Source organism: Brassica oleracea, chromosome C3 (genome assembly GCF_000695525.1).
Source record: "Brassica oleracea var. oleracea cultivar TO1000 chromosome C3, BOL, whole genome shotgun sequence".
In the NCBI taxonomy this organism is placed as follows: domain Eukaryota; kingdom Viridiplantae; phylum Streptophyta; class Magnoliopsida; order Brassicales; family Brassicaceae; genus Brassica; species Brassica oleracea.
The window spans coordinates 20,018,731-20,032,373 of NC_027750.1; the positions used below are offsets into that span (position 1 = coordinate 20,018,731).

At 31.7% G+C, this 13,643-nt stretch overlaps 1 protein-coding gene, 1 long non-coding RNA gene and 1 pseudogene across 2 annotated transcripts; 1 reads left to right on the top strand and 2 right to left on the bottom strand.

Annotated features, from left to right (window-relative positions):
* Window positions 1–1,161: 1,161 nt before the first annotated feature.
* Window positions 1,162–1,560, bottom strand: LOC106330066 (B3 domain-containing protein At4g05630-like). Its single transcript, XM_013768624.1, has one exon. It carries the CDS (start codon window positions 1,558–1,560, stop codon window positions 1,162–1,164), a length of 399 nt encoding a protein of 132 aa, XP_013624078.1.
* Window positions 1,561–4,599: 3,039 nt separating this feature from the next.
* On the top strand, window positions 4,600–6,780 carry LOC106328372. The gene is made up of 3 exons (XR_001267600.1): window positions 4,600–5,072; window positions 5,183–5,227; window positions 5,681–6,780. It is a non-coding gene; the product is annotated as an uncharacterized LOC106328372 (long non-coding RNA).
* Window positions 6,781–6,946: 166 nt separating this feature from the next.
* Window positions 6,947–8,909, bottom strand: LOC106330067 (annotated as a pseudogene).
* Window positions 8,910–13,643: the final 4,734 nt, after the last annotated feature.

The window sequence follows — 13,643 nt, forward strand, 5'->3', positions numbered from 1 at the left end:
CACTTTACCCGATATCCGAAGTGGCACCCGAACCCGATCCGAAAAACCCGAACCGAAATCCGAACCGAAGTAGCAAAATACCCGAACGGGTATTGAATAAGGAGAGATTGGATACCTGAACCCGAACGGATAATACCCGAACCCGAATGGATATCCGAAGATAACCGAACATATGTATAATTAACCTTATATTTCTAGTTTACATCTCTCATTTTATATAAAATATTTATATTGATACTACACATACTTTAAATTCATATGATATACATACAATTACGGAAAAAATGATTTGCTATTCACTTAAAATGCATGTAAAGTTTTTTATTTCAAAAATTAACAAAAAGTTACATCCAACATTTTAAAAAATAACTAAATTAATGTCTTTTTAGTTTTAAAATATTATGTCCAAATCTATTAACCATTCAATCTATTAAAAATAAAAAATTAGTTAACTGAAAGTTATATTTTTAAATACAAGAAACTTGAGAAATGAAAATTTTAATTTTTTTTTCAAAATATAAATATTCGAACCCGATCCGAAATAACCGAATCCGAACTAAAAATACTCGAACCCGACCCGAAGTACAGAAATACCCGAACGGGTTCTACACCTCTATACCGAAATACCCGAAAATCCGAAATACCCGATCCGAACCCGAACGGGAACCCGAACGCCCACCCCTAGTAACAAGATACGTCCACAGTTCTGATATGGATAATTCAGGCCCTATTTTGGTAAACGGATTACTTCTGTTTCACTAGTATTGTTTGTTTACATAATGGAAATGGTTTTACACAATTCACTGTTAGAAAATTTCTCTATAGCCAACAAAAGTTTGTAGCTATACAAAAAATCCTGTGACTATGGAGAAATTTTAACAACGAATCTCTTGCAGAGGCACTGTTAGTGGAAAAACCTCTGTATAGCCCACAAAATATAATGGCTATTCATAGATATTTACAAATATTGTACTAGTGTTTCACTTGAGACTTTTTAAATTTAAATGCCAAATCAGGTTCTTTTATTAATGCCAAATAGATCTCTCATCTAAGTGAACAACATGCGCGATCTCTAGAAACGGCGTTTAAATGATACTATAACAACTTATTCACTCATCAGAAATCAGAATACACTTTATAATTTAATTCATAATACAGCAATCAGGTTAAAAGAGATTCATTAGCAAGCATGAGTAGTTCAAAATTAAGTCTACCAAAATTTTTATCCCACCAAAACACAACAACATCTCCTGTCCTGAACTTTCTCTTCCCCTGAACGCACGACCACCCATGTAGTTTGAAGTTTCCATTTTCGTCTCTTTTCATGGCCACAGCTGTTGTTACTTGAGATTCATACTCATAGAGATGGACCATCTCAAACGAGTTAGGTTCTAACAATCCTTCGGAACGTTTGACAGACCACCAAGGGAATAACTTCGCTTCTACCTGTTCTTTTGGTATCGTTATTGTATCGCTGGAACATGTGTCTGATTCGGTCAACGTTATCGTGATGTGCCATCCCTCGGCTTGACTATACGACACATCATTTTTTCTTCCCATGAGGTAGCACACAAAGATATATGGATATTGGACTAAATGATATATATACAAGAGTTGTGTTGTAAATACTAATAATATGTTCTTGAGTTTAGGATATATATATATATATATATAATAGCAATAAGTTGTGTTGTGTAGGAGATTGTAATGAAGACTTTATAACTTTTAAAAATATATGATTTTGATTTTTGCATTGATATCCTTAGATTTGTGCGCTAGTAAGTGGACTTGTTATATTTTAGACATGATAAGACTAATTTGTTTAATATTTCATAATTTTTTAACATATATGTAAATATTTTACTATCTTAAATCTGAAAAGTGTTAAAAGTTAATTAATTTTACTACATATACTAGATTATTAATATATAATAATAATGTAGAAATTATCTAATGAATATCAAAACTATTAATATATCTACATATACTATCATTAAATTTGTTAAATTTCTCCAGCCTTCTTCCACTATGTATTCTATATATTAAACATGTATCTTTTATAAAAAAGACACATAATTTAAAAACATTATTAATGGTAGATCATCTACCAAAGTATCTCATATTTATTTTATTAATATTATTTAGTAACAGAAAACAAAATCCAGATTCAGATTTTATAATTCAATTTGTGGGGTCAGCATTCAAATAACTAGTACAATCCACATAATATTCTTTAAATATCTAAAAGAAATTTGTCAATAAAGTTATCACCGAATTGTTTTTAGGTAGAAAGTTTATTTAATATAATATATCAGAGCAATTGTTCGAAATGAGTGAATGATTATATAACAATGGAAAGATGAATGAGTGTATTAGCATAAGTCAATTGCCTTGAGAAGTTTATTTTCCACTGTATAAAATCTTAATGGGCAATGGCACTTATTATATACAAACTTGAGCTCTCTCTCTAGAAAACAAAAGTTGCTAAAAAGACAAACACACATTCTTAGAGAATTCATTCACCTGAAACTAACTTAATATGTTCTTACTGGTTTTTGCATAAATTACATTGTTGCTTCGATTCCTCTGCAACTCTTCTTGCGCTGAGAAGTTCCCTTTCTTAAAAAAATAGAGAAAGCTTGGTTTTAAAAAGTCAACACCGCAAGAAAATGTAATATAGACAAAATGCTCCTTTTGGGTGTTTTCTTTGTAAGCCATGAGACGACTAAAGTGACGTTTTATTGATATTAAATCAAACCGAACTGGTTTATTAAAAGGGAATTTGCAATAGATAACTATAGAAAAAATATAATTAGCTAAACGGTCATGCCACTGTTGATTTTTCATAATCCTTGTATTAACCTTAATCTAACTCGCTGATAGATACAAACATAGCCTGACACCCCTGTTTTTATCTTTCATGTATGCTTCTAAGTTAATTATAGATATTTTTGAAACCGAAGTTAATTCTACATTTCTTTAGCTATTTCTCTTTTTTTTTATCTTTTTTTCTTTTATCTTTCTTTTTCTCTCTTCTTCCTGATTTAATCATGCTTTTTTCCTAAATAAAGAGCTGTTTTTTCCATGACAGAAAAATCTGATGAAACTCTATAAACTTTAAACGTTTCAATGACAACCGAAGTTTTCTCCATTTTTTTGGTAAGAGTCCAATCTCTCTCTCATGTTCTTGATTCATTTATATTTTTGGATGTTGATTTTTATATTTTTTTCAGGAATTGGAAAAAGCTTTATATCTTGTGTTGCAGCGTGTGCCCAAACTTTTCATTTTGTTAATTGTGCTCCAACATTTCCTGACATACACAGTAGCAATGATTCTTTGCAAAACCGGTTTTCATCAGTTTCGTAGGCATCTCAGCACCATTGCGAGGACAAGTTCGGTATTTTACCTCCAATTTCCTACCAATCTTGCAAATAAATAAATCTATGCATACTTCTGCAATTACCATCCATTTTTTGTATATTGACCTTATTGATCCTTATTAAAATTAGGTTATTACAACGAATTAAGCTTGTGACTAATCTTTGGGATAATATAGAAATCCTTTAGAAACCCTAAATTGATATTATATATAAGTAATACCTTTACAAACCCTAAATTCAAAATTTAAAAAATTACTTATGTTCTTGAACAAGATTACTCATGTTTTTTCTTCTTGTTTTTTTGAATTGTTTTAAGTTGGTGGCCTATTATTTTGGATTCTTATATTTGGAATTGGTTTTTGTTTTAAACTTTTATATTATCAATAGCTATATTTTTATTTACCATTTTTTCTTCATACACACATTGCTCAAAGCGAAAGGCAAACAATACGCTACTTTTTGGCATTTCAATAAGTTATAGCAAAAACATGTATTAGTTCTTTACTTAAACATGTATTAATTTAAGATTTGTTAGCTATATCTATGGGAATTATCCAACATAAAGTAACAAGATACGTCCACAGTTATGATATAGATTATTTCAGACCCTATTTTGGTAAATGAGTACTTTATAACTATTAAAAAGATTTGATTTTAATTTTGCATTAATATCCTTAGATTCATTCGCTAGTAAGTGGACTTGTTATATTTTATGCATGATAAGACTAATTTTTTTTGATATTTCATGATTTTTTAACATATATGTGAATATTTTACTATCTTAAATCTGACATGTGTTAAAATTAAATTGATTTTATTAGATATACTAGATTAATATATAATAAAAATTTATTGAACATTAAAATTGTAAAAATTTCTCCAGCCTTCTTCCACTTTGCATGCTATATATTGAACATGTGTCTTTTATAAAAAGAGACAGAATTTAAAAACATTATTAATGGTGAATAGTCAACCAAAATATATCATATTTATTTTAAGGAAAATTTTACTTATATACTTTATTTGATACCACAATTCAATTTTACCATCAATCAAAAGATATTTTCACAAATACCACTTTCATTAATGAGCAAAAGACAATACTATTCTTGTCTTATCTTTTCCCCAGCTTAGATGCCCTTACTCCCAACAAGTTGCTGGTCGGTAGTGAGAGGTAAACTTTATGATAAAGAAGAAAATTAAACTTCTATTAATATCTTTTTGAGCAAGAGCTAAAGTGGCTCCTAAGAATGAATCAAAATTGATAAGGAATTGTTCAATGAGATGGGAACGAAATCAAAATTTGACTCATCATCGATTCTTCTCTCTTTTTGAGATCTATCTTCTCTCGGAGTCACCGTCGAGATCCGCCGTCTCTTTGTCTCACGCAGCGGAGACGATAGAGATTGCAGAGAATCCCAATTCAAAACCTCTAAAATATCGACTCCTTTACGAGATTCAATACCTAGTTAAACTTAACAGCTCGAAGAAGCGATTATCAATCAAAACCGAAGCTTCCATGAGCGATATGATCCTCATCGAATCCAGAAACTTTGATTGTTGAAGCGATTGAAGGCTGTTACCACTGTTCCCCTTCCCCCATAGCCATCGATGGAAGAAGACTAGAAGAGTATTCATTTTGTTACTAGAAGCTTTGATTGAGATCAGCCCCAATCTCACAAACAATTTTGGTAAACACGGATCTTATTCCTATCTTTGTTCTCAGTTCTAATTTGGCACTTGCATGAATTAAAAACTCAAACTTTTGTTGTTGTTCTTGTCTAATTCTGCTGTTTTCTAGATGGGTAATTCAAAAGTAATTGCAGCTGTTTATGGCCCAAGAGAGGTATTCTATTACTCATTCTCTTAAAGCTTATGATTTATATATCCACTCATGATTTTTATCCGAACGAGAACATGTATACAATTAAACATATGATGTAGAGACATAATTATTATATTTGTGAGAAAGAGGACATAGAGACATACTTATTATAGAGAAGTAATAATAAGTGTTTATTTGTGGGGAACCTAAACTTTGGGAATAAGTTTTATTGATGTAGTACATAAACGGCATTGCATTTTGAAGTATAATTATGAGACATAAAAATGATTGATCGTGTATCAAAGAAGTAGATGAACCTAGTCTTTTACTTATAGAAATAACAGTTGGCACATTTTCTGTTAATGTTGTTTGGATGACATAATGCTGTAGCCTTTGTTGCTTGTAGTCATGTTTAGATCATAATTTAAATCGAGCAATGTTAATGCATAGATGGATGGATTTCTATTGTTACAGCGCAATGATTTCTATTGCTCCCGATTTGACTTTTGCGATTTAGTTTTGAAGAGATTCGTCGAGGTGCATGTAGATCACAGTTGTGTTGTGATGTTACCGTATTTTATGTGTTTCACTGGTACGTAATTGTGTTTGTAAGTTAAATTAAAACCAAGAAACGTAAACATAGTTAATTTTTTTTAAGAAATAGATTTGCGGACGTAGTCCCAAAAATCCATAAACGTAAACCGGTGTGGAGGACGATAGTGGAGAGTAGACTGAAGTTGTGTGTGGTTGAAACATATTTCAATCTTAAAGCCATGCATCTAAAAAAATTGTATTTTACCAAAATGCATCATTTTTTGTCAACCTTTGTTATAGTTTATATCCTTAATTGATTTTTACACCAATTTGCAGTAGAAAATCTAAAGAAAAGATAAAGTGACTTAAAAAAATTAGTGATAAATCTGACGGTTGATAAAAAAAGTGATAAACCTAAGATCATCATATTATGTATGAACTGAATAGGACATAGGAGACGAAAGAACCGTAAATTTACAATCACTTTACTGATAACCCTTCGAGTTCTTGGTGACCATCCACAACTAATTAAGCACTTGATGTGCCATGCCAAAATCAGCTTTTGGATTATTAGATGTGGTAACTGCAACATCCCATGTCTCTGACAAACTACAAACAAAAATCAACGACTTTGGACGCCACTGGTGTTGGATAAGCGCATTAGCTACACCATCACTGTTCACACGTGCCTGCATTGTGGTTAATGGGTCAATAACTTTCTGACTACGTTCAGCTTTTACCGGTTAGACTTGAGTGAATTACACCGTTCCTTGTAGATATCCATGGCATCAGTGATGCAGCCTTATGACCAACAAACCTTAAAAGAGTACTGTACTGAGAAAGCAAACCTAGACAGCTTATAAATCACCAAATTAACCAACTTTCCACCATTTCTTTGCTTATTAAAGAACATCATTCTTTTATAGTTTGTTTTACAAGGCCTTATAAAAAGGTATAATTGAGCATTGAGAACCTCACTATCTCTTTTCATTCTCTTCACCATCCTCTCAAATCTTATCGTTGCTTCCTAAGCACCACCAGATATGGTCAAAGAGAAATCATTTTAAGTTGGAGTTGTTGTTGTTACCTCTCTGTATTCCTTCTCAGCTTCTCCTACTTTGTCAGAATGTGTGAGCATGAGTTTGTCAGTGCAAGTAAAAGAGAAGGGTTTATAGAATGTTCCAAAGTAATCATATTTGACTCAGATTAGATATCATACAGGTTTATTTCCTTTAACTTTGTTGTTTCTGCCAATTCACAATGTTGCTTGAATGCAGTGCCTCGTTATGCTATTGTCGCCTTGAATACACAAAACGAAAGCAAGAGGTTAGAGTTTAATGTCCAGACATGTCTAGTGTGCATAAACAGAATCTAATCCCAAAGGCAAAAGCCAGAGAAAATCACCTTAATGGATTGCACATAACGAACATAATCCTTCAACGGTCCCTCAAAGTTCATCAAAACTTGTTGAGCCTACAAATAGTGTAAGGTATATCAACAACATGCATCATTTTACTAATTGAAAAAGATGGAAAGAGATGATCTATGCTTAGCAATATCTTACAAAAATTAGTACCACTTTCTGGAGCTTAATCGATAACAGTTCAGATTTAGTTCCAATATCAGAGAAGGCTTTTCCTGTAGGTTCACCCTCACAAGCCCTAAGAAGTTTTACAGCCTTGCCAAAATCCAACAGTGACTGACCCAACTCTGCCATCAGGTTAACGAAACATCACATACAAAGATCCATACATGCCTTTGAGAAAGCATAAGAGAATTTTCATACTTCAAACTAAGAGTACAGACATTGTTGTTTACCACTATGCCTCTTGACGAGGCGATATGCATGCTTCTGAGCCTCAGCTAAGTGGTTCTCAAGCTCAAAAACATAATGTTTAAGCTTCTCGTATTCAGGAGTAGTTTCTTCGACAGGTTTTTCCTTTCCGAGAACAGCATCACTAACTTTTGATTACACATCCTGTCAATTGAGCAGATGTGGCATTAAGATAATACCAAGTTAATCAAGAGCATGGGGAAAAGAGTGAATGAAATCAGTAATAAATTCCACATGTAAGATGTCTTGATCTTGCGTTATGGATTTCCACCCACGGTATAGCTAAGTAACTAATTATAGTGTTAACTCTGAACTCTTAACAGTTGCCACCATTAAACACTATCAGAGCATAATGTTATAGTGAGTCCATCATTGGCTCCAATCCCAACATGAATCCGCTGATGGGTCTTGTATGTTATTTTTACATGGAAAGGAAAAAGGTATGCTTACCCTAAACATTTGCATTAGATCAGCAGGCTTCGCCTTGAATATACCAGTTTCCTGAAACCTGAATCTTTCCATTGTCTGAAGAGAAAGTAAAACTCTCAAGCAGAAAGACAATAACCTTCTATATAATGCAACGTATAGTCCCTCATGGGGGGAGGCAGTAAATGCAACCATAATTTTTTTTTTATGCCAGAAAGGTAAAAGTTGAGATATCATACCTCTTCATCAGCTTGCAAAACGGTCCTAAGATCCTCACTATGCTGAAGCTCAGGGTGTAATGCTATCCAATTAACAAATATACCCAATGCTGCTCGCCTCATTTCAATAAACTTAGCAGTAAATCGGAATTTTTCTGCCAAAAAAAATGTATTCATAAAACTTATTGCTCATTCATCACACTGTACTAAAGATGCCAAGAGAAGAATCTACAACCATGATGGTAATCAGAAACCTATAACTGAGAACTAAGCTGATTGAAACCTGATAGTCTGGAAACCAATCAATCAATCAACATAATTGGTAGAGATAAATGTAATATACATTAACCAAGCATATCCTTACCTTGGAGTTGAGAGCAGTGGAGTTAACCATAACCGAAGTATCAACAATGTTATCAGAAAACACATAGAAATGGTAAAGACTGTTATGGGTGAGCTTAGAAGCCACATCATAGCTTCCCCTGTAACTCAGAGTTCTGAAAGTGAGACGAACACCAAGGCAGTAAAGACTCTTGGGCACTTCCTCAGCAGCAATCTGAGCATACTTGGCACTCTTCTCTGTAACAGAACTCATCTGCCCTTCCAAAGACTGAATAATAGCCTTGAGCCTCATGATCATAGTGGCGCTGTCGTAATGAAGCTGCTGAGGTTGGTAAAGCAAGACAGCCATGTCGCGGATAGTGGGTTCAGACTTCAGAGTCAAGAACCGTCTAGGGACGTCTGGAAGAAGCGGCAGTGGAGAGAAGCAGCTGAGAGTTGCGGATCTGAGCGCTAAGGTCCCAAGCGAACTGAAGGTTTTTGCTTTCTTTAGCGATGACAACAAAGGCTTTAGCTAAAGCGATCTGTTCGTTAACTTGGCGAGAAAAGGAGGTCGGGCTTAACATTTCTTCAGTCATGTTCACGCCTTCTACAAGCTTTTCGTCTTCTCGTATCTTGCTTTAGCTTCTTCTCCTAAAGCCTGTAAAAACGAATTCAATCATCTTCTCCAATTTATTTGAATTTTGAATCTCAAAGAAACTCACTTTAGCAAACCCTTATGGGGTTCCAGTCTGTACCGAAAAAGATCATAACTTTCTTCCTCCCATCGTCAACCTCATCATCAGTCGGCGGCTTGATCACCAAAGGCTTAAACTGCTCGACGCGTTTCGAGCTCCCGTAGCCGGCGGATCTTCACCAGACGAGCATGACGATGCAGCTGATGAGAATAGCTATGGAGGTGGATAAAATCATGGTGAATTGACAATTCTCGATGAGCATGGAGCTCAATCCGGCGGCGATGGACTCGTAAGTGGAGGCGTTCGCCAGGTCGGAGACGACGACTAGTTCTCCATCTCCTTAGTAATCATTTAATATTTTAATGGTAAAGTTGATTAAGCTAGGAAAGTGGTATTAGTGATAATTTTCTTTTATTTTATTAGTATTATTAGTAACAGAAAACATAATTCAAATTCAGTTATTGTAATTTAATTTGCGGGGTTAGCAGAAAAATAACTAGTGAATTCAACTTAATATTCTTAAAATATCTAAAAAGAGATTGGTCAATCTAGTTATCACCAAATTAGATTTAGGTTGAAAGTTTACTTAATTTAAAATATCAGAGCAATTGTCTAAAATGAGTGAATGATTTATAAAACAATGGAAAGATGAATGGGTGTATTAAGTTATAACTTATAAGTCAATTGCCTTAAGAAGTTTATTTTCCAGGATCCAAAATCTTAACGGGCAATCTTTATAACATTATTTGAGAAGTCAGTTTCCTACGTGTCGCACTCACGTTAATTCTGACAATGGTTAATTACAGAGGTATCTTTAATGAGTGAAAATAGTATATATAATTATCATTATTACAAAATAGTTAATAATTTATAACAATTAACCTTTTAATTTTAGTTTCCCTTTTATATTTTTCCAAATAATATATATAACAAAAACGAAATATTTATATAATAAAACTAATATTATATTTACAAAAAGGAAAGAAAACATATTTTACGAAAATATATTTTATATATAATGTGATTTCATGAAAAGGAAAGTTCACAAAAAAGTTTTGATGTTAAAAAATTAGTTATCTCTTTCAAACATAATATTTAACAATATAATGTATATTTTAAAATTAATAAAATATTTTATTTATATCAGTCTATTTCTCATATCATCACAAAAAGTAATTTAAATAACATATACTAAAATGTCATTGATGAATAAAAATATTTTATGATTTCTACTATTGACATGTTTACTCATTTTTACATATATTTTTTGCTCTATAACATTATTTGAGAAGTCAGTTTCGTACGTATCGCACTCACGTTAATTCTCATAATAATTACAGAAGTATCCTTAATGAATTAAAATATTATATATAATTATCATATATACATATATACAAACTCTCTCTCTGTGTCTTAATATCTTCCAAATAACTTGCAAAAGCTGATCATTCTTCTGATTCCGGAACCATATTCACCAATTGAGAACAATTTGTTGCAAATATGATATGAAACTGACGTAAAATTCTTCATACATTTCATTGCTCAAATGAGAGCTTCCACTTCCGAGGAAAGAGGGGACAAACTAGTCCTTGTATTTCTTGCTCCAAACAAACCATTAAAACCTTCTAAAGTATTGTACCAACCTCTTGTCCCGAAATTTTTTCTTGGTCTTTTCATGACCATCCTTTTTCATGACCATCCGTGAAACACCAGGTAAAGTAATGACTTCTACCTCTGTATTTTGAGGAGCAAAGAAAAATCTAATGATCTTTTCACACCGGAAATATCAAAGATTATCTTCAATGACACATTATAGCACCATTAGGATTTTATTGGAACCTAAAGTAAATAATTAAATGTTCTAGTTCATATACTAGCATGCGGACTTCTAATATTTCTCATGATTATAGAGATTTTCTTCATTGTTTTCCTCTATCAATATTGTTGATTATTAGTTTTAGAAAGCCACAACGAAAAAGTTGAAAGTAAAACATAAACTACAATAACCTAAAACCCTAAGTGGATTCCTAGGGGTAGAAACTTAAATACCAGAATCCAAGAAAAACGTGACTTAAAATTTCAGAGACAAGAATTTAGTGACTAAAAGCAAAAATCTTATGCCGAGAACCGTTGCTGCAGCACTGCATCAGATCCACCAGTACCCTACCAGAAGACCAAGTTTTAACTCTTTGCTTTTTTTTTTCCATTGAAGAAGACCTCTAATAGATCTATGATAAAGAACATTGAACTATAGCAGATGCAGCTGGAAACCACAAACAAAACATCTTCACTTCCAGATCCGCCAAAATCAAAGCTAAATCTAGAAAAAGCTCTATATCATAGCATACTGTAAAGTTTTATGTTCTGATAATATTATTGGACTACTATTATTATTTGGGTAACCTTATCAATAATATTAACTACTTACCCTAAATTCTAGCCTAACAATAATTGGCCTTACAATATATATATAGTGAGACCCTTAGATTTATTATATAAGTCCAAACCATGTTTACATATATCAAAACAAGAAATTAGAATATGTTTGATTTTGTGCACAAAAAAAGGAAAATAATATGTTTGATTTCTACAATAGTCCAACGTGTTATTTCAGCATTGTTAAAACCAAAATACATCAAATTATATCTTCATCCAGTAGGTTTCGTTTCATGTTTTTAGTTTTTAATATGACTACAATATTATAACCGTAAGTCTATCTCCTACTATCAGTAAGTGATATGTGACGCTAAAATATTATGTTGTCTTCAACCTTAATGTGCAGACCACCATGAATAGACAAACATGATCTATGTGATGGTTTCAAAAATTAGATCTAAATAACTAACATAAAAGGTTACACAATGGTTTTAATCTCAGAATGTTGACATAAAATTACAATCCAAAGTGTCTGATACATCATATAATTTGATTAATAGTTAAAACGATGATGAAAATGGTGATTCAAATTATGCATTAACATTAGTTTTTCAAGTAGACTATCAAAATTTTACATAAAAACGATATATTCTTTTTGAATTTGGTATTATATATAATAATCTTTAATTACAATTCGGGTATTACTTAACAAATATCTAACAAATTGTAGAATATCCCTATATATTATTTTCTTTCTTTCTAAATACTTCTAATATTAGTTTCACAAAATATATGTGAAATATATTTTATGTATAAATTTACCATAATTCCTATATTTCCAATAAATATCTTAATGCAGTTTATTTCTGTGGAGATTTGCACGGGAATTCTTGATGGTAGATCACTTATTATTTCTGTTGTCATATCTAACTATATTGACCTTTAATTATATTAAAGGTTATTATCTTCAGAGTTTTCATATCTACATTATAATAACATGATTTTTTTCATTAACGTAACAAAAATATATGATAATGCAACATTTCGGTATCTTTATAGTTTATATTGCAGGATAGCTTTCACATAATAAATTTTTCAGCATAATGGCCTGCTTCCAAAATTTAATATACAAACATCTCAACAAAATATGAGATAGGTTTCTAAATCGGATGGGGATAAATGGGACAGACTTAAATGAAACGTGTTTAAATATGACATAGTGTAAATTGGGGTAATTTCTAAACGGAACGGGTTAAATGGGGTGGGTTTTCATATTTTAATATCTGACAAAACGTTTGATGTATTTTTATTGGATTTTCACAACGGAAAATATCATACACTTTAAAAGGGTGGATTAAAATTTAGTTACCAATTAAAACATAAGTCATCATAACATTTTTCAAGAATTTATTAAATGTATTTTGCTTTAACCAATGTTATATGTATATATTAATTAAGATCATGTTAATAGTTTCTGTTAGGAACTAAATAACTCATTACTCATTTAACATTTAAACTTTTCCATGCAATATATCATTTAAACTTTTCCATACAATATATCCATTCCTGAAACAATTATGTTTTAAAAATTCAAATATGAAAACATACATAAACTTCGAATATCACTTGATATTTATATTATTAACAAATATATTTTCCAATATATATGAGCAAAATACATCATTTACTTTTTTTTCAAATGATTATAAAATCAAAAAAATAATCTGTGCGAGTGCTTGGATTTGAATCTAGTTAAGGTTAAAATTAAACTTTGTTCAAAATACAAAATTTGTTATGTTTTGACGTTATTGTTTTGTTTTCCTTTTTGAGGTTTTAGTTTCTTATAATAAAATATGATTTTACTGGTTTTTTGTAATCCTAAAACCAGTGGATTTTTTTGTTTGAACTCTCAAAAGTCCTTAGTTGAGTCTTGTTGAGTCCTGTCTAGGAAGTCAAGTCTATCGAGTCGTCTAGTGTCTAGAATCATTTCTATTCATGTGGGATTGTTGGAACTCGTTTTTGACGAAATGGTT

Bases quoted from the DNA above. Each gene is read 5' to 3' on its own strand.
- LOC106330066 (XM_013768624.1), bottom strand. From the start codon at position 1,560: ATGGGAAGAAAAAATGATGTGTCGTATAGTCAAGCCGAGGGATGGCAC.